Source organism: Humulus lupulus, chromosome 8 (assembly GCF_963169125.1).
Source record: "Humulus lupulus chromosome 8, drHumLupu1.1, whole genome shotgun sequence".
NCBI lineage: Eukaryota > Viridiplantae > Streptophyta > Magnoliopsida > Rosales > Cannabaceae > Humulus > Humulus lupulus.
This window is the reverse complement of record NC_084800.1, coordinates 41,474,561-41,497,067: the sequence shown is the minus strand read 5'-3', so window position 1 is coordinate 41,497,067 and position 22,507 is coordinate 41,474,561. Positions and strand designations below refer to the sequence as shown.

The following is a 22,507-nucleotide window of genomic DNA, read 5'->3' as shown; positions in this document are numbered from 1 at the left end:
AAGAATGATGATGCTTGTTGTTGACTCATCGTGGAGCAAGAAGCATGTTATAGGTGACTTTACTGACACTACTACTGCCGATAACGTCAACTATGACTACATTCCAGAAGGCTCCATGGATGGAGATGACGATGACGACGATGATGGTGGTTATGATTATGCTCCGGCTGCATGACCTATATATATACATATAATTATGTACCCTGTAAACTGATCAGGGATTGGTACACATTCTGAGCAAAATTTTCTTGGTAGGATATGCTACATATATAATTGGGTTTACTTTCTTCATTTGTATGTCCCCAAGGTTTATAAAGGCACCTATAAATTTATATAAATTGTGTAGGTCGGTAATATGTAATTAAGTCTCTTTGAGGTCTATTTATGTAATTGTGTTAATTAGTGACGTTTTAATATATGTGGAGGCAGAGAAGTTTAAGCAATGAAGATTTTCGGTAATATAATATATGTTTCTAATTCATAAGTCATTATTAGTTAACAATTATTTGGTCATTGTCCACAATGATTGGATGATAAAGCATGCAGTTCATTTGCTTTAATTGGTAGTGATTATGATCATTTACTACTAATAAAAAATCAATATTTTATTGCTTTATTTTCTATTTTTTTTCCTTTCATGCAAAATACCCCCAACGAATTATTTTCTTCAACAAGCGCGGTGCAAGTATGTATATACCCATATATATATATATATATATTTATATAACAAGAAAGAGAAATAATGATTCCGTGCTATTTCAATAATTTGTAAACTTTCATTAATAATTAAGCTAGTGAAGAAATCAGAATGAGATCATGTCCTCGATCAATTTTTTTAACCCTATTTCTTGTTCCATGATCAATGTTAATTGTTAAAACACAAGTATCTACAAACTTAAAACACAACCAAATCGCATTTGAGATGTTCTCTCTCTTTTTTTAACATATATATATATACACACACTGACACACGCAGATATAATAACGTTGAAAAGAAAAATTGAATTCATGCATGTTTTGCATATTCCAATAATGCTGGGTACGATAAGACTTGATTTGGAGTTTATAAAGTGGCGAGAATGATGGACAATTAGACATTATATAAGAGACACAAGAATTAATGTATTAACGTTAAAATATTTGTAAGTAAATGAATCACTCTATTTAGTACTTATCATTACTCACTAGCTTTGCTCGTGATCAACATAGGTCCAATTTCGGCCGAATTCCATTGGTCCTAGGTCAAGGTGAGTTCGGACTTCTTCGGAGTTGAATATATATAAATATATATATATATATTTATATAGAACTGGTTATTTTAATTACTAGCTCTAGAAATTTTTAGTATTTTTTTTTTGTACATAATTGCAACTTTAATTATTTTACACGATAGTGTATAATGTGGTTGCAAGGACATTCACAAATTTTTGAGAAATCTTGGATAATTTATTATGTCAAAATCAAGATTTAAACAACTTGATTGTATGTGTGCTTGTTTCAATATTTATACACGTGTGCACTAATAAGTTATTTAAATCCTGATTTCGATGTCCTAAATTATCCGATTTTTTTTAAAGATTTATAAGAGTCTCATATAATTACATTATAGACCTTCAGTTAAAAAAATAGAGTTACAACTTATCCATATATTGAAAATTGGACCTGTGGCCGCGGCCATATGAGTGTTCCAAGCCGTGGCCTGGAGAACCGAGACTCACAGCCGTGGCCAGGAACATCTCTGGCTGCGGCCAAGGATGCTGACAGCCAATTCTAATTTCTTTTTTCCATCTTGAACGGATCTAACAACTCATGTAACTCTCAAAACTCATTTTTAATTTCATAAACAACCAATTAAGCATTTGTAACAACCATGTGGTTGGTGGAATTTGAAATTCAAAGAGTGTCTAAAAACTCTATAAATAAGAGCTTATTGCTCACTTGTAAGACACTTGATTTTCTATCCACTAAAGTACTTGGCTAGAAATACACCAAAATGTTTTATTATTCCAGAGAACTATTTCTAATTTGTGAGAATCCTTTAGTGCTTGAGACGAGGGGAAATACGCTTTTGGACAAAGGTTATAAACCTTGTTTAAATTGGCACTACAACAAAAATTAGTATTACCGGCGGAGGATTCCGCCGTTAATAAATGGTGTGTCCGCCGGTAAACACCCGCCAGTAATAATCGGTCGGTATTAACACAATTACCGACCGACTGACACACTCGCCGGTATTGTATTAATACCGGCGGATTAATGGAGGCGGGACTCCGCCGGTAATGTGTAACACTATCAACCTCGTTTGACTCGTTTAATACCAGCGGGTTCCGCCTCTATTAATCTGCCGGTAATAAAATACTAATATTAAAATATAATAATTAATTTTATTTTATTTCTTAATAAATATACATATAATACTTATTTAAAAGTAATAATATTTAACATAAATTATAATTAATAACACAATTAATATTCATCAAACAAAAATAGCATTATAATTAATCATAAAATTAACATAATTAAATATCAATTGTCTCATTTTAATTACATATGAACTAATTATAAAATAAACATAATAAAATTTCAATTGTCTTAATATAATTAAAAAACGTAATCTAATTATTATTGTTTGATCGGACCAACTAGGTGTAAAATATTCATTAAGGTAAATATCTTGATCACTAGTATTAGGGCGCGGCAATGCACTACAAGAAAATGGGGTCTTTACCTACCAATTGTAAGTGTAGGTAAAACTAGCCTAATTGTGGTTAATATGGTTTACCTACCAATATTGAATTGGTAGAGATTGGTAGGTAAAAGTTAGTGGGGAAAGAGTCTTTACCTACACTTATTAACACTGGTAGGTAAAAGAATCAGTGGACCCCACTAAGTTATAAATCAATTGATGAGTCATCAGATGACGTGTTTGATGACATGGCATCCTACGTGTATGCTGACATGGTTTTTGTAGTTTTACGTGTCTAATGACGTGGCATCCTACGTGGCATCATATGTGGCATCCTACGTGGCATTATATGTGGTATCATTTTATTAGCCCACATAGCATTATTTTATTGGTTTGTTACACAATTTATATTTTGTTCAAATTTAATAGTTATGTGTAGGTAAAACATAATAACAGTTATTTGTAAATGTTCTATATTAGAAATAAACTAGAAAAAAAACATTCAATAATAAAATGTTTAATGCTAAAATTCTTTATAATGTTCAATACTAAAATAAATCATAAAGTTATCATTTTAAGGTTACAACTACCAAAATAAAAAAAAACTTCATAAAGTTCATTCCTTAGTAAATTAATGTAAATAAACTAATAATTATCTTGTGACTCCCGAATTGAAATAGATGGCGACTCTCTTAATATCGATGGATCAGCATCTGGAGTTAAATCAGTCCACCCTGCCTTTTCATTTTCTTCTGCAGCATATATCTTCAAGAATTCTCCCTTAAGCCCAACCTAGAACCATGTTAAACAATGCGAAATCCACTTTAAAATCCAGTAAGTTTAACTTGCCCTCTAAACCCTGCTCCGTCTTTCTCCAAGAATGCACCATAATTCTGTGTCATAGATTAGATGCACCATATAAATATAAGATAACAAGTGACAATAAAATGTCATATGTACTTGGAACTTCTATAAAAAGTACCATTAGGCAGTATATGATTAGAAAGAAATAAAATTTTCAATGAAGGAGAAGAGGACACGGGAGTTATCTGGGAGTTACCCACAATATTTTCACGATGTGGGTAAACCAAACTTATGAAACAAAAGCATGTGGTGCTATAACATTCATTTCTACCAGTATATTTGTTATTCCATCTGAAAAAAAGAAAAGTAAATTACACAAATTAACACTGTCACTTTATAAGTTTTACTTCACTTACCCAATTTGTAAGTAATTGAGCATGGAAAATGAAAATATAGAAATGAAAAACAGATATCATATAAAATTCCAGCATGTAAAGTGTAGCAAGAGAAAGATGCCTACCAGTATAATAATCAACATAATAGTGGGAAAATATCATTATTAGCAAGAATAGGAAAATAAAATTTGATCACAGAGAAGGAACCAAAGCCAGACTGGTGACCAATTGGCATTTTATCTCATTTTCTTTCTTCCTAGATGTTTTTTTTCTCTGCCAATATGCTATCAAGCAATGATTCACAAGCATCTTCAAGTAAATCCAAAACCTGCCACAAAAAATTGATAGTAAACACAGAGCAGACCACACTGTAAAAAAAGAAAAAAGAGAAATTTCCCATGAAAATAAAGTGTCTAATCCCAAAACTTAACTCATCACATACATACATAAACAAACAATAACAAGAGTATTGGAATACAATAATCTTGTTTGATTTCAATCATATCATGATAGTGCAAAAACAATGGTGAAGTTAATTACCTTCTCAAAGCCTTGTTGTCCACCATAATAAGGATCTGGCACTTCAGTTTCGTCATGTCGCTTACAATAAGAACACATTAGCTTAACATGCATCACAAACAAACCAGGAATTTGCTAAACTGACCATATAAAAGTATTAGATTTGCTAAATAACCTCACTGAATTTACACAGGGTCAGAACAGTGTAAATTTAGTGTAATTTTTGCAAATAAATTCTGTGGTATTAATTCTCCAACCTGCCATGACATCAATTACTTTGATAAGTCTGTTATATAGCTGGATAAGTCATGTTCTGTTTGGCTGGCTATATATACACTTTGAGAGTACATTAAAGAGATTGTACTGAGTGACTCTTGAGAGAGATCTGACCTGAGTGTTGATTCTCAACTGTATAGATACAAGTGTATTACTGCTTTTGATTCATAGTGGAGGAGCTCAAGATAGTGCTCAAACTGGAAGTATAAAGCTGGTGTTCTTCTCTATGTTTAAGTTTTCTTACTGTTTGATTAAAGTTCTCTACTTTGATGTGATAAACTAATGGTATTGTACCATATGTTTAAGTTTTCTTCTGTTTGATTAAAGTTCTCTACTTTGCTGTGATGAACTACTGGTATATTGTGTTAGTTTTCTTTCTTGACTGGTTTTTCAGGTTGAAAGTGAATCTTGGTGCTGCAAATCACAACAAATTCTTTGGAAAAAATGTTAGTTTGCTATTAAACATTTCCATGGTCAATTTTACATAACAGTCGTTACAACATACAAACAGAACCACATAAGGAATCAAAAAAACAAAATTTGAGTTGAGCAAGAGAAGAAGAAGAACTAACCTTCTTATGAGCATCCTCAGGCAAAGTGTCTCTAAATTTCCACCTATTAAAAGCTTCAATAATATCATCTACAAATGCAAATCACAAAGTTTTTGTTTTTAGTCAAAACGACAATCAAATCAAAGCTATGATCCATTACTTTTACTACCTCTATTCTGGTTATCCATGGCGAGACTCAAATCAAAGTCTACAAAATCGGAGGAGCGGATTGGCCTTGACAATGAAGTTATCACAATCCCACGACTTTTTGAGGATGCCCTCATTCTTGGGTCTGCTGGGTTACCCTCGTGATAATTAATGGTTCCGGCTGAGTCAATCTTGAACTTGGAATCCAAACCCCTTTTCTTGACCAAATCGGTGAAGACCCCTTCGGCAGCTGGGCTTCGACAAATGTTGCCCAAACACACAAAGAGAACGGAGAAGGGTTTGGTGTCTGTTTCTGTGGAAGCCGCCATGGAAGTTGCTGCTCTGATTAGAGAACCAGATGAGAATAGGGGAGTGGTGGTGGTGGTGGGTCTCTGGGATTTGGAATGGAGAGATGGGAATTATGCTGACGCCCAATCTGAAACCAACCCAGCCTGCACAACCGCCGTGCCGAGGATGCATGCAGCTCCGACCACCTTTGCAGTGTTGCCGAGAAGTCCAAGCGTCAATAACCACCTGTAGCCGTCGTCGAGCACCAGGAACATGCATCAAGAATCACTTGCAGCCGTCTCCGAGCACTGCATCGTCGTCGTCGTCGCCAAGAAGAACACCTTGGCTGAGAACCCAGCCGCCCGTTCTTCTCCTTTCCTTCTACGATGTGGTGCTGAAAAAAAAGGAGAACCCTAATCCCTGGCTGAAAGGCCCAATAAGTATTATTAATAAATTTTCAACAAATTTTTTATTTTTAATTAACTATTTAAATAATAAGTAATTTAATTAATTAACAACTAATATTAAATGTAAAGTTAGACAATTTGTTTGAAATGCCCTAGCCCCAATTTCGAATCTCCAATTGTTTTTATCCCTCTTTTTACTTAATATATTTAAGGGCACTCTCTAGGTGCCCTGAACACTTTTTTAGGACACTCAATTTGAGTCCTTAAAAGTCACTACTCATATTATACACTCAAATTTTCTATTCAGATTTTTTAGGACTCTTTGGACTATTTAGGACACTCATCGCGAGTCCTAAAATGTGTTTTTTAAAGACTTTCAATTAGAGTCCTAAAAAGTACATAAACATTTTTTAGGACTTACATTTATGTGCATGTCCTAAAAAGGAGACCCGTAAAAAATATTTTGTAGTAGTGAATAAATAAATAAATTTTTTAATAAAAATGTTTTTTTTATATATAATATAATTAAAATGTATTATAAATATATGTTATTTATATTTTTTCCAACTATGTACACACGTGGCATGCCACATGTTATACATTGTGTACACATCATATTATTTACTCCACATAAGCTTCCAAATAAGCATTTATAATAATAAAATATTATAATGAAAATAAAAAATGGGGGGAAAATTGAGCGGGAATGGTTAAAAAATTTCCTTCCATAATATACGTAGGTAAAGATCATTACCTACTGATATTATTGGTAGGTAAAGATCAGATTTCTTGTAGTGATGGTGGTGAAGCAAACTGTGGTGCTTGTGGAGAGTGCTCCTGCGAAGATGATCTAAATTGTCGAGTATGTGGTCGCGCCGAGGGAGACTGATGCAATAAACTCTCAAACTGACCATACCTCTGCTGCTGCGACGAACTCACAAATTGACCATACATCTGCTGCTGCGACGAACTCACAAATTGACCATCCTTATATTCCGAGGCCATCCTCAAAAAGGATTGTAGACCATTCCAATATTCTTGACAAGCACGATTTCTCAATGTTGTCCAAGTCTTGTCAATCGCCATCTAAAGTGTTACAAGAGCTGTGAGTTTTAGTAATGTGAATAGGAATGGATAACAAAAAAATTTGTTATCATTTTTTAAATCTTATGCAATATTGTAATATCTTATGTTATTTTATGATGTTTTATTATATAATTTTATTCAAATTAAAAAAATTCATTCATTATTTTATTATTAATATTTTAAACTTATCATTTCTGTGCCGATATCCCTGAAGTTGATGGTTGTAGTCAACAACCATCAATCACAAGCATACGGGACAGAAAAAATAAATTATTATAAGATATGTAGTAATTTTAATTAATCATTATTAATTGTAAAAACTTTTATTAAATAAAATTTTTAATTTCTATATTAAAATAATTTAATAATAGTTAATATTATAATATCTTATGTTATTTTATGATGTTTTATTAGATAATGTTATTCAAATTAAAAAAAAATTCATTCATTATTTTATTGTTAATACTTTAAACTTATCATTTCTATGCCGATATCCCTATAATTGATGGTTGTAGTCAACAACCATCAATCACAAGCATACCGGGACAGAAAAAATAAATTATTATAAGATACGTCGTAATTTTAATTAATCATTATTAATTGTAAAAACTTTATTAAATAAATTTTTTAATTTCTATATTAAAATAATTTAATAATAGTTAATATTATTAATTAGATAACATTAACTATTAAATTATATAATTAATAATATTAACTATTTAATTAATCATTATTAATTTTTAAGATTTGTATTAAATTAAATTAAATTAAATTATTCAATTAGATAATGTTATTTAATAAAAAATAAAATAAAATTATTTAATTAAATAATGTTGAATCAAACTTTTATTATTTAATTAATTAAAAAATTAAAAAATAAATTATTATAAGATATGTAGTAATATTTAATTAATCATTATTATTTCTATATTCAAATAATTTAATATTAGTTAATATTATTAATTAGATAACATTAACTATTAAATTATATAATTAATAATATTAACTATTTAATTAATCATTATTAATTTTTAAGATTTGTATTAAATTAAATTAAATTATTCAATTAGATAATGTTATTTAATATAAGCGAGTGAGTCGGCATGCCTATTCTCTGCTCGGGGGAGAGTCGGTAGAGACCCACCGTTCTCCTCATAGTATAGTTCCGTTCCGTCAGGGCCAACTCCTCCTGGATCAGGGCCAAGTACCGCGCCATCCGTTCATCCCGCGCCTGGAAATCTCCATTATTCTGATTTACCATTAGTTGTGAATCACTGAAAACAAAAATCTCGTATAGTTTCAATTCCCGTGCCGCCCGAAGGCCGTTGAGCACTGCCTCATACTCAGTCTCATTATTTGAGGCACTAAACCCTAACTTCACTGCCTTCTCCAATCGATCATTTGTCGTTGAATCAAATTTTTATTATTTAATTAATTAAAAAATAAATTATTATAAGATATGTAGTCATTTTTAATTAATCATTATTAATTTTAAAAAAATTTATTAAATAAAATTTTCAATTTCTATATTCAAATAATTTAATATTAGTTAATATTAGATAATAATATTTAATAAACAAATTAAAATAATTTCTTAAAATAATTTATTATTTATTTAATTAATCATTGTGTGAAAATTGTACACATTGACATAAGCTAAACATCAATCAATTGCACTTTTAAGCAAAAATACAAACAAAGATATATCAATTAACACAATGCTCTTCATCTAAATCCAACCAAAATATTAATTCAATTATAGGGCACTAAAAAAAATTAATTTTCACAATTATATCCCATTCACTTTCAGAGAAAAAAAAAATCATAACCCAATAATATTATGGACTAAAAATATTCAGTTTTTTTCCTATAGAAATGTCATTTTAAACACAATGGTTGAAAAGAGAAACAAGTTTTGTCCCAAACTTACAGCAATATAACAAAGAAGACTCGTAAATGACTTTATTACTATATATTACCTCCCAAATTTGTAAGATATGATAATCTGAAATTCCACTGAATCTGATCAAGTGGTCTTAGGCAATGAGCACAATCCTGCTCTCCCCATTACCTACACTCATGATCCTCGTATAGCAGTTGGGCATGTACTGCAGCAATAATAGGTACCATTCAAATTTTAATGGGTTAAAGAAGAAGAAAATGAACAAGATATGAAAACTCATTTCAACAAAATGAGTTATTCTTTTTTTTTTTTTTGGAAAATCAGAGGCAAATATAATGAACACCAAAAAAAATTACAACTTAAACCAAAACAACCATCTAATTACAATCTTTGTATAATGACTCCACCCACTCTTTATCTACTCTATTGAATTTTTTTATGTTCATGCCTTGGATTCTATTAACAACATATTTGATATTATGCATAATTAATTAGACTGTAGGGAGATTTTGATCCCATAAAACTCTGTTCCTGTTTTTCCAAATGAAATAAACCATAGCAGCAATAACACTCATATAAAATTTCTTCCTACCTTGAGACCCTTTCCTCTTTTTGATCCTTTTAACTAAACCGTTCAAGTCCTGGGTCCTTGGATTCCAACCCAGCCAAAAATTAATTGCCTCAGTGATCTTCTTACTGTAACAACAAGAAAAGAATAAGTGAGGGTGAGATTCCTCAACCTCATCACATATCATGCAAACACTATTATCCACTACTGCCATACGTAAGAGTCTATCCCTTGTTGGAAGTCTCATTCTCACAGCCATCCAAGAAATTACTCTGTGCTTTGGAGTGCAAAAAGAGTCCCAAATCACCGCATAAGGCCACATCCCACTGTTATTCCTTCTTAATTTTGCATACATCTCAGCAATATTGTAATGAAAGGAAAGGAAATCAGTTTCAGAAAACACCTGTTTCAGCTTGTCTTTTGTCTGCACTATTCTTTTCCAATACCAGCTAGCATGAGCAGGGGCTTCATATGTCCACCAACTACCCTTTTTAATGTGGACTGAGTTAACCCATTTAACCCACAAGTTGTCTTTCTTATTAGATATAGCCCACACATGTTTCCCCATTGCACAAAGATTCCATAAAGCAGTGTCTTTAAACCCCAAACCACCTTCTTTTTTCGGATGACAGATCTCAGCCCAAGAAACATTCCCGGAACCATTATACTTATCATTACCTTTCCAGAGGTAAGCCCGGCAGATTTGGTTAATTTTCTGAACCACACTTTTAGGCAAGATAATAATTTGAGACCAAAACGAATTAATAGAAAGAAGAACTGAGTTTATGAGTACCATACGCCCTGCATAGGAAAGATTCCTACTACTCCAAGTTCTAATTCTACTAGTCATTCGGTCAACTAAACATTCACAATCAGCTGGAGAAAGTCTTTTGGAACAAATTTTCAAACCAAGATATCTAAAAGGAAGGCAACTTCTGCTGTAACCAGAAAGAAGCTCAATACGAGTGAGAGTGTGATTATCCAAACCTGCCTCATAGAGTGCCGATTTCCCCCTGTTAGGATGAAGCCCTGAAGAATTGGAGAAAAGCTTAAAACCTTGTAAAAGAAAGCTGGCTGACTTATAATCTCCCTTGCAAAACAGAAGTAAATCATCCGCAAAACATAAATGTGTAAGCTGTAAACTTTTACATCTAGGATGATATTGAAAACCAGGAAGATTTACCACTTTCTTCAAAATTCGCGAAAGATACTCCATTCCAATGACGAATAACAAAGGAGATATTGGATCACCTTGACGAAGACCTCTCTTAGGTTGAAAGAAACCTTGCAACGATCCATTAATCATAAAGGAGAGTCTCGGGGTACACACACAAGCCATGATTAAATTCACGAACTTCGTAGGGAAACCAAGAGCCAGCATCATTTCTTGAAGAAAGTCCCAATCCAAAGTATCATAAGCTTTCTGTAAATCTATTTTAAACATACAAGCTGATTTTGCCCTTTGCCTATCATAACCCCGAACTAAATCTTGGCAAATCATTACATTATGGACTATTTGTCTTCCTCGAACAAAGCCACTTTGTTTGTCAGAGATAATACTAGGAAGGATATTTCGGAGGCGAGAACATATCATTTTGGTTGCTACTTTATAGACCACATTGCAACAAGCAATAGGTCTATAATCACTCACTGAGTCAGGGCAAGCCTTTTTAGGGATTAGAGTAATGGATGTGGCATTTATTTCCTTAAGAATCTTCCTTGTGTTGAGAAAAGAGAGAATAGCAGCTGTGAACTCTTCCCCTGTGATGTTCCAAGTTTCTTTAAAAAAACCACTGCTGAAACCATCTGGTCCAGGAGCTTTGTCATTTGGTATAGAAAAAAGAGCTGTTTTAACTTCACCAGGAGAATAATCCTGCAATAATCCACCAGCTTGAGACTTACTAACCAGCGGACCCTCTTTTACTATACTGTTATGAACCCTGGTTCTTGCACCCATATTGAATCCGAGTAAATGATCATAGAACTCCAAAAAATCTCGAGTTACCTCATGATACTCATTAACCCATTCCCCATCTCTGTTTCTGACCGAGTAGATAGTATTTTGCATTCTCCTCTGCTTCATACTATCATGAAATAATTTGGTATTGTCATCACTTAGAGCAATCCAATTTGCTTTTGCTTTCTGCCTTAATAACAGAAGATATTGCTTGTGAATCTGGGTGTAATGCATCCTAGCCTGAATTTCCTGAGAAATAAGGTTCCCATTCTGAGGTTGTTCCCTCAAAGACTCCTGAAGTTCTATCAGTTTTTTAAACGCTGCTGAGTCTTGGATACCAAGGTCTCCTTTCCCTTGTTGGTGTAACCTCCTTAATCCCTGTTTTAGCATTCTGAGTTTTTTGATTAATCTGTACATAGGAGAGCCTTCTACTATCTCAGTCCACCCTTTTCGAACTATATCAGTAAACTCAGCCAAGGAACTCCAGTAATTAAAATATCTGAATGGTTTATGTTTGTCTTGAGCATTCGGGTATATGGACAGTAGCCCTGGAGAGTGATCAAAAATTCCCTCTGAAAGGTAGCTCACTTCAGCCGTTGGAAATTTATCCAACCAGTCAGTATTAGCTAAAACCCGGTTTAACTTTGCACACACTCGAGCTTTTCCCTCTTGTTTATTATTCCAAGTAAAGTAAGAACCATTGTATTTAACATCCTCCAAACCACAATCCGCAACACAGGTTTGAAACGGCACCATTTCTGCTCCATTACCACGATAATTTAGCCTTTCATCAGTAGACAAAACAGCGTTAAAATCTCCTCCAATAATCCACAGAATCTTTGTACCTTGAGCAATAAGACCAATATCCTTCCAAAGCTGCTTTCGGTCATTACTGTCATTCATAGCATAAACAACAGTGACAGCAAACTGACTCCCTTGTTTAGGCCTTATCCAACAGTGAATAAATTGACTCGTACCCCCTTTGATATCAACCTCAAAGCTATTCGAATTCCAAGCTATAATAATCCGCCCATTAGGATGATGATAATTATTAGAAGTGAAGCACCACCCTGAGAACATATTTAGGTATAAGGTTCCCATATTGGCAGCCTTAACCTTAGTTTCTAGGAGCCCAACAAAACCAATCCTATGGTAAGAAATCATTTTCATGACTTCTTTTTGCTTTGTGGATTTATTGAGGCCCCTAACATTCCAAAAGAGCATTCTATCCATTTATTGGTGGAGGATCTCCCCCTCCATCAATAATGGACTGTATTTCACAAAGAACTTCCCCCACCTGAAACTCAGAAACAGTCACTGATTCCAGCACATCAAAATAGTTACTAGTTAACACCTTAGGCACTTTAGGCATCTGAACTTTCTTCCCTTTAGATTCTTGAAATCCCAGTTCTTCTACTGCCTTTGATTTATTGCTCTCCTTGTTTGCATCAAGCTGAGACTTAGGTTGCCAAACCTTCTTAAGCTGTTCTACCACTTTACTTTTTCTACACACATTACTTAAATGTCCAATACCTTTGCAAGTGTCACATCTATCTGGTTTCCAATCATAGCTGATGTCAACAGATATTAATTGGCCTTTTTCATCTTCAAATTGCACAGCGCTAGGAAAACCATGAGTCATATCTATTTCAACCAAGAGCCGAGCATACTGTAATCTATCACGATTTAAAGTGGCTTGATCTTGTTTGATCACAGTTCCAATTGAGCTGACTATCTTAGCCATAGCTCTTTCCCCCCAATATTTCACTTCAAGGTTCATCAGCTTGATCCATACAGGCACTTTCCATATCTCATCCTTCACATACTTCTTATCAGGGTTCCAGGCCTTCATAATAAGAGGTTTACCATCAAAAAATTGATAACCCCTTGATAGAATTCCATCGCGTTCCTGAACCGAGTGAAAACGCACTTGAAATATACCATGTCCCAGTAAACTTACTCTGTCAATACCCTGTTTCTACCAAACTCTTCGAAAAAATCCTTCCATTACATGTATAGGAGGATTAGCCCCCAACATGTAGCACACAATTGCTGAACTCCAGTATTGAATTTCATCCTTAATATCATCCTCAACAATTTTAGCAATTCCTCCTACTGTACCCATATTTTCTTTTTCAAAATGCAGAACCGGAAACTTAGGAGTAGCCTTACCAGCATTAGCCTTTGTATCACTAATCTTACCCATAACCTCAGCAAACGTTGCCCTGATCCCAGCCATCTGTCTCAGCTGCTTCTCAGACGATTTGGGGGAAAGTGATACTCCAATTCCATCTCTAATTTCTGCATGATTCGCTTCCACTGTTTAAGTCTGGGTAACACCATCGAATGTATCCTCTAAAATCTCCTCTTCAGAATCTGTAACTGTAAGCTCATTCACATCCAGAATCTGGTCCATTGTCTTAGTCTTCTTGATCGGGTTCGTCGAACTTGCCCCCTTTTTCTTTCTCGTCACCGGCGATTTCCGTTGCGTTGCATTCTTCCAAAGCCGAGGTCTCCCCGCCATCGCAAAGCCCTATCAGAGCCAGAGAGGTCTCGTTTCAAAAAATGAGTTATTCTGGCTTAAAAGAAATTCAAGAAAAAGAGAATAATCCTTTCGTGCATACAATGAAAACTTACTGAATGGTTTATTAATCGTGCTATGTTCCCTTTATCTGTAGCATCGACTACTACTTCTGTCATTGATCTTGAAGACCTGTAGAGGAAGGAAATATAATATGCACTTTAAGACCACTTGCGCATACTACTAATAATACATGATCCCTTAACTCAATCATTAGTTTCTAATAACATTGAACAACGAAACATGAAGCAGTTTGTCGTCACTGTAACCAATTCTTCACACAGACATTTTATCAAACACTACACATACATTTTATCGAATATTATCTATCTATCTATCTATATAGATACATATACATATAACAACTACCACAATATTGAATACACAAAGCTATAAAATGGAGACAAGTTGAGCCTGCTCCGAGAGATAAATGAAAATGAGAGATTTTTACAGTGTGGTAGCTGAGTTGAGTTGAGGAGCGGAGAGTTGGTGCGTGAGGTGTAAGGAGGTCGACGATGACCGTGGGTGTAGCGTAGCCGCTGGTCGGGGCGGCGCGTTGATGAACAACAACGGAGGGAGCGTTGAGCTCGAGGTGATCTCGGAAGATCAAAAGAGGTAAGAAGAAGAAGAATGAAGAGAGATTTGTGAAGGGAGGTCGAAGGCTCTCAAAAAGAACATTATATAACATTATTACCGGCGGGTCCCGCCGCTATCACCATAACCCACCGGTAATATCCCCGCCGCTAATGTCATTACCGGCAGACTAAGACCCGCCGCTAATAAATTTGAAACCGTTCCCGGGCATTGTATATTGTCCGCCGCTAATAATGGGGAAAGTCCGCCGCTAATAAAAAAATTAATTTTTTATTTTGATTTCTCTATTATTAGCGGCGGACTTTGTCCGCCGGTAATATTTCCGCCTCTAAAAATGTTTTTTTCTTGTAATGTGGTTATTAGAAATTTATTGGGGTCACAATTGTATATATAAAATGTGTGTTGGGTCATCAAATAAAATAAGTCAAATTTATGTGGTCTATTTTGGAATAAAGTTTATGACTTAAGGGTATGTTTGTCATGATTTTAATATGTGGATACCAATTAGACAATTTCTGATTTGATGAGGGGCCAAATTAGAAATAGTTAATAAATATTACTAACTCCTTTGGCAGTTGGTAATATAATGGGTAATGGTCCCCATTTTTGCATCGTATCGTATTTTTCAGAACCCTGAATCCCCATCATCAGGAAAATAAGACTTCAAAGGTTTTGATGCAAAATTGGAAGATCATACCCTTTTTCAAGCGATTCAATGGACTCCGGTACGCTTCCGCTAACCTTTGGCTATTTATTGTTTGATTCTCTTGAATTAATTAGGGCTAAATTCAGATTACAGTATTCTAACATTTGGTACCAGAGCATCCCTGAATTAATTCTTGAGAATCATAGTATTGATCTTCCATAAAATTTATTTTTGCAATCCTTTATATATATATATATATTTTATTAGTTCATATGCGATTTTGCTAATCATGAATATATATATATATAAGTAATATATACAGTCTGCCGATTACTGTGTATATGTATGAATATGTATTACCTGCCGATTACAATCTGTCGATTACATGCCCTATATGTATGAATTTTTTTTTATTTGCAATCCTTTACAGTATCCTTTTACAAAGGATTCCTTAATGTATATATATATATATATATATATATGAAAAGTAAGAGAATGTAATACAGAAACGGCGGCAGGTATTGTCAAGTGGCTTTTTTTTTTTTTTTGGTTTACTTATATATATATATATGTATGAAAGTAATCATAAAAAAAAAACAATCATTGGTTCCATTGATATTGTAATGCGATTGCTTATATTTGAGGAGAATTTGATACAGTAAGCATTTTTTTTTATTTTTTTTATATGAGGAATTGCTTATATACAGTTTATTAATTTTGAAATAATATAGTAACAATTTAATTCAAATTTTGGTTTTAGAATTTATTAAAGATATTTAATATTTAGTTAAATTAATTGAAACAAAATATCACCAAAGTGATCTCTTTTGTGTAGATTAATTTAATAAAAATATTAAGATAATTGTGTGTATGTAATTCATGTGTTTATTAACTGACCCAAAGGTAAGTTAATATTTGACAGAGTTTCATACATACATATGGTGATAAATGTGTGACAATTATAATGTATTTTTGTGTGAATAATATGTTAGTCCAAAGATTGCATATTATTTGACATAATTTATTGTCAATGTTTGATCGATATAACAAGAGTACCGCTTACAATTAATATTATTGTCCAAAGACTTGATATTAATGATGTGTTTGGTATCTTGAGATGGGATTAACCATAATTTGAATTTATTGTTTTATTTGGATTCTTATATGAGCATGTTATTTATGTAATTGTACTGTTCTATTTTCAGCTGTTGCTACTGTATCTGCTAATCTTAATTCAGTGCCGGTCCTTAATGGTAGTAACTTTAAGGACTGGAAGGAGAACATTTTTATTGTTCTTGGCTGCATGGATCTTGACCTTGCATTAAGGATGGATCGACCTGCTTCTCTTACAGATGCTAGTACCTCCGAGCAAAGGAGGATTTATGAGAAGTGGGATCGTTCAAACCGCATGAGTCTTATGATCATCAAGCGCGGCATACCTGAGGCTTTTAGGGGTGCGGTGTCCGAGGAGGTCACCGATGCCACAACTTTCCTTGCTGAAATTGAGAAACGCTTTGCAAAAAGCGATAAGGCGGAAACAAGTACTCTTTTAAAGAAACTTATTTCCATGAGGTTTAAGGGCAAGGAAAACATAAGGGAGTACATTATGGAAATGTCTCACCTTGCTTCAAAGTTGAAGGCACTAAAGCTTGAACTTTCGGATGACTTGCTTGTGCATTTAGTGCTTATCTCTCTTCCTCCACAATTCAGTCAATTCAAGGTCAGTTACAACTGTCAAAGGGAGAAGTGGACTCTTAATGAGCTCATTTCATTTTGTGTTCAAGAGGAAGAAAGATTGAAGCAAGAGAAGACTGAAAGTGCTCATTTGGCAAGCACCTCTAAAGATAAGGGCAAGAAAAGGAAGAATGAGGCTGCTAATGATAAGGGTCCAGCACATAAGAAACAAACTCAAGCCAACAACGATGGTGGTTGTTTCTTTTGCAACATTAAAGGACACGTGAAGAAGGAATGTGCTAAGTACATTGCATGGCGAGCAAAGAAAGGTACATTTCTTACTTTGGTCTGTTCTGAGGTAAATTTAGCTTCAGTACCAAGAAACACTTGGTGGTTAGATTCCGGTGCTACTACTAACATCAGTGTTTCAATGCAGTGTTGCCTGAGTTACCGAAAGCCAAGTGATGCTGAAAGAAGCATTTATGTGGGAGACGGCAAGTCGGTGAATGTGGAAGCAATAGGGCATTTTAGGTTGTTGTTAAGTACTGGTTACTATTTGGACTTAATAGATACTTTTGTTGTACCGTCATTTAGGCGGAATTTGGTTTCTGTTTCTTGTTTGGACAAATTAGGTTATTGTTGTTCATTTGGAAACAACTGCTTTAGTTTATCTATTAATTCAAATACTGTTGGAACTGGTTCTCTTATGGTTTATGACAACTTATATTTGCTTGACACCGTTGCTTCTTATAATGAAACCTTAAATGTGGAATCACGTGGTACTAAGCGTAAAATAGATAATGAAAAATCAAGTTCCTTATGGCACAAACGGTTAGGTCACATCTCTAGAAATAAAGTTGAGCGACTTGTGTCTGATGGAATCTTGGATTCAATTGATTTTTCAGACTTTGATGTTTGCATTGAATGCATCAAAGGCAAACAGACCAAAACAAAGAAATTAGGTGCGAAAAGAGCTATGGAGGTCTTAGAGTTGATACATACGGACATTTGTGGGCCATTTCCTACACCTTCTTGGAATGGTCAACAATATTTTGTATCATTCATAGATGATTACTCGAGATATGCGTACCTATTTCTACTTCATGAAAAGTCTCAAGTCTTGGACGTGTTCAAATCTTTTAAGGCTGAAGTTGAGAATCAACTTAGCAAAAGAATAAAGCAAGTCAGGTCTGACCGTGGTGGTGAGTACTATGGTAGATATGACGGATCAGGTGAACAACGTCCAGGACCTTTTGCCAGATATCTAGAGGAGTGTGGAATTGTCCCACAGTACACTCTGCCGGGATCTCCTAGCATGAATGGTGTTTCTGAAAGACGAAACCGTACTCTTAAAGATATGGTAAGGAGTATGATCAATCATTCAACCTTACCAGAATCACTCTGGGGAGAGGCACTTAAGACAGCAGCCTACATTTTGAATAGGGTACCAACTAAAGCAACTGCAAAAACACCTTATGAGCTTTGGACGGGGCGAAAGCCTAGTCTTAATCACTTTCACGTTTGGGGATGTCCAGCTGAAGCTAGGCCTTATAGGCCAAATGAAAAGAAGCTGGAACCCAAAACTGTGAGCAACTACTTTATTGGATATTCTGAGCGATCTAGGGGTTTCAAGTTTTATGATCCCAAAGTAAAGAATATATTTGAAACGGGAACTGCAAAGTTTTTTGAGGATATTGAGTTTGGGGGGAGAAATACGGTTAAGGACTTTGTTTTTGAGGAGGATTTAGAATCAACCACTCTTCTTGAAGATGAGTTGATTTCTATTCCATTAGTTGCTTTTGACAATGTTCAGGATTCCAATCCTGATATTGATCAAGTTTTAGATCAAGAGCAACCAAACATAGTCAATCAAACCCCAGAGGTACAAACTCAACAACCTCAAGAACAAGTGCTTTTGCGACGATCCACTAGAGAAAGAAGAAATGCTATTAATCCAGATGAATACATAGTGTATCTTCAAGAACATGAGGATGACATTGGAATGATGGAAGATGATCCAATCAACTTTCATCAAGCCATGAAAAGTTCCAACTCTCAAAAGTGGAATGATGCCATGAATGAAGAGAATAAGTCTATGCAAGACAATAAAGTTTGGGAAGTTGTCCCATTACCAGAAGGTGTAAAACCAATTGGTTGTAAATGGATATTTAAAACCAAGAGGGATGAAAATGGTAATGTGGTGAGGTTTAAGGCACGTCTTGTAGCAAAAGGCTATACTCAGAAACAAGGCATTGATTATAAAGAGACTTTCTCTCCGGTTTCATCGAAAGACTCTTTTAGGATAATAATGGCACTTGTTGCTCACTTTGATCTTGAGTTACATCAAATGGAAGTTAAAACAGCGTTTCTCAATGGCGACATTGATGAGACAATTTATATGGAGCAACCAGAAAACTTTGTGTGTGGTGACCCAAAGAATATGGTTTGCAAATTAAAAAAATCCATCTATGGACTCAAGCAAGCTTCCCGTCAATGGTACCACAAATTTCATCAAGTGATTCTCTCGTTTGGTTTTGAGATAAATGATGTTGATGATTGTGTGTATCACAAGTTTAGTGGGAGTAAGTGCATATTTCTAGTTCTATATGTCGATGACATATTGCTTGCCACTAATGATATAGGCTTATTGCACGAAACCAAGAGATTTCTATCTAAGCATTTTGAGATGAAAGATCTTGGTGATGCCTCTTTTTTTCTAGGAATTCAAATACATCGAGACCGTTCTCGGGGTATTCTTGGATTATCACAAAAGAGCTATATCGATAAAGTACTCAAAAGGTTTGGCATGCAAGATTGTAGACCAGGTGATACCCCTGTCGTTAAAGGAGACAAATTTTGTCTTAAGCAATGCCCTAAAGGAAGCCTTGAAATTCAAGAAATGCAAAAGATTCCCTACGCTTCAGCTGTTGGGAGTCTAATGTATGCTCAAGTTTGTATGCGTCCAGATATAGCGTACATTGTTGGAGTATTAGGCAGATACTTAAGCAATCCAAGAATTGATCACTGGAAAGCAGCCAAAAAGGTTATGAGATATTTGAAGAGAACAAGAGATTACATGCTCACATATAGGAGGTCAGATCACTTTGAGATCATTGGATATTCTGACTCCGACTTTGCGGGATGCCAAGATAGTAGGAGATCCACTTCAGGCTACATATATCTGTTAGGTGGTGGAGCTATATCATGGAGGAGTGCAAAACAACACTCATAGCTTCATCTACCATGGCAGCAGAGTTTGTTGCATGTTATGAGGCATCCAACCATGGTATATGGCTGAGAAATTTTGTCACCGGGCTGCGCATTGTGGATGGAATAGAAAGACCACTTAAGTTGTATTGTGACAATAAATCAGCTGTATTATATTCCAACAACAACAGGAGCTTGACGAAGTCAAAACATATTGACATCAAGTTCCTTGTTGTTAAATAAAGGGTACAGAGTGGACAGATTTGTATAGAACACTTAGGTACAAACTCCATGATTGCAGACCCCCTTACTAAGGGTTTGCCACCCAAGGTCTTTCGTGAGCACACTGCTCGTATGGGTGTTTTAGAGTATGAGGATATCTAGATTCAGTGGGAGTTTGTCTTTATTATCCTTTGTGTTTTATTAGTTTCATGAAACTTATGTATTTAGATAATTTTCTGATCAGACTTTATGTTATTAAGTTTATTTCACTTTGTACATTAAGCTAAAGTTTTGATCTCTATAAAGTAAAGTAGGACCAATTGAAAATTGACATGAATAGATCACCATGCATGTAATTTTCATACCACATTATCATGATTGATCTATGTCATTTGGCTATGTTGATGTATGTGACCATTGATGGGTTTAGTTGTGATTGATACAACGAAAATCGCTTTGATCCTATGTTGATATAGTTAATGGACGAGATTGCATATGCCTATGGTTATGATGACAAAGTTATGAGCTCAATAAGGTTAACACATTTATATATATAAATATGTGGCCCAGTGGGAGATTATTAGAAATTTATTGGGGTCACAATTGTATATATAAAATGTGTGTTGGGTCATCAAATAAAATAAGTCAAATTTATGTGGTCTATTTTGGAATAAAGTTTATGACTTAAGGGTATGTTTGTCATGATTTTAATATGTGGATACCAATTAGACAATTTCTGATTTGATGAGGGGCCAAATTAGAAATAGTTAATAAATATTACTAACTCCTTTGGCAGTTGGTAATATAATGGGTAATGGTCCCCATTTTTGCATCGTATCGTATTTTTCAGAACCCTGAATCCCCATCATCAGGAAAATAAGGCTTCAAAGGTTTTGATGCAAAATTGGAAGATCATACCCTTTTTCAAGCGATTCAATGGACTCCGGTACGCTTCCGCTAACCTTTGGCTATTTATTGTTTGATTCTCTTGAATTAATTAGGGCTAAATTCAGATTACAGTATTCTAACAGTGGTGATCTCCAATACTCTTCACTTTGGTTGTGTGAGTGATAAAGTGATTTCCTTTTTGTTCTTGTTCTTACATTGTTTCTTCTACTTCTTTTGTTTCTTCTTTTTATTTTCTCATTACATATTTGCTTGTATTTTTTGTTTTTAGAGTTGTAATTACATCTTTCTTCTACTATACTTCTAGTTTATTTGTATCTATTATCTAGAGTTGTATTTTCTATTATTCTCTTCATCTACATATTTCTACATTTACTTGTAATTTTTGTTGTTGAATTGTAATCTTAGTTAATCAATCACGTGTTCATTTGTATGATTTTATTTAGAGTTGTAATGATCTTATTATTTTCCATTTTCACAATTTTATTATCTCTAACATTTAACCTATAAAAATCTATTATTTAAAAAAAAAGATTAGTTTTTTAAAATTCATTGATGTTCACTACATAATATATATGGCCATATATAATTTGGAGTATTTTTTATTTTCATAATTCTTTCTAAAATAAAAGTTGAAGGGGCAAGTGCCCTTTCTGCGCACCACGATGAGCATTAATGTAACATATGATAATTGCTTCTTTTGGTAAAGTGGAATATTCGAAAATGCAAGTGGAGTTTTACATTTACATTGTGTGGACTGCATAACATGCACTCGTCCATGCACGCTTTACTCCCGTGGCAACCTCTTCCATATGTGCCGCACAGCACAATTACCAGCCTATCAGCCCAAACTTCAAACACTTCTTCCTATCCTATCCTATATATGCTTTAATTTGATTTTTGCTACACAACCCACTAATGCTCGATTTTTTTTTAATAAAATGTACAAAATAAAATAATTTGTGTTTTTCACGGATAGAAAGAATTGCGTATATAACTATATATATAATACACTCTGTGTGTTCGCTTATTTATTCATTATTTTTTTGGTAGTATAAAAGCCTTTGAATATTAATAGACTAAATGGTAG

At 34.2% G+C, this 22,507-nt stretch overlaps 1 protein-coding gene across 20 annotated transcripts; it reads right to left on the bottom strand.

The window, feature by feature from the left end:
* Positions 1–3,187: 3,187 nt before the first annotated feature.
* On the bottom strand, positions 3,188–6,091 carry LOC133796949 (low molecular weight phosphotyrosine protein phosphatase-like). 20 transcript variants are annotated; one of them, XR_009875559.1, is made up of 5 exons: positions 5,401–5,541; positions 4,426–5,320; positions 4,011–4,213; positions 3,747–3,841; positions 3,188–3,579 (listed from the first exon to the last, which is right to left on the bottom strand). XR_009875559.1 is itself a non-coding variant. In XM_062234660.1 (4 exons), the coding sequence occupies exons 1-4, from the start codon at positions 5,705–5,707 to the stop codon at positions 3,539–3,541; spliced, it is 486 nt and encodes a 161-aa protein (XP_062090644.1). In that variant the 5' UTR covers positions 5,708–6,090; the 3' UTR covers positions 3,188–3,538. The 20 variants fall into 20 exon arrangements, 8 of the variants coding, with proteins under 8 accessions (XP_062090644.1, XP_062090642.1, XP_062090643.1 ...); XR_009875560.1 differs by having other exon boundaries at positions 3,751–3,841; XR_009875548.1 differs by having other exon boundaries at positions 3,188–3,841; positions 5,253–5,295; positions 5,401–6,091.
* Positions 6,092–22,507: the final 16,416 nt, after the last annotated feature.

Coding starts and splice junctions, on each gene's coding strand:
- LOC133796949 (XM_062234657.1), bottom strand. CDS start 5,707: ATGGCGGCTTCCACAGAAACAGACACCAAACCCTTCTCCGTTCTCTTT. Junction 5,296..5,400: donor CATGGATAACCAGAATAGAG/GTAGTAAAAGTA, acceptor AGCTTTTAATAG/GTGGAAATTTAGAGACACTT. Junction 3,842..5,252: donor CTGAGGATGCTCATAAGAAG/GTTAGTTCTTCT, acceptor TCTTTTTTTCAG/ATGGAATAACAAATATACTG.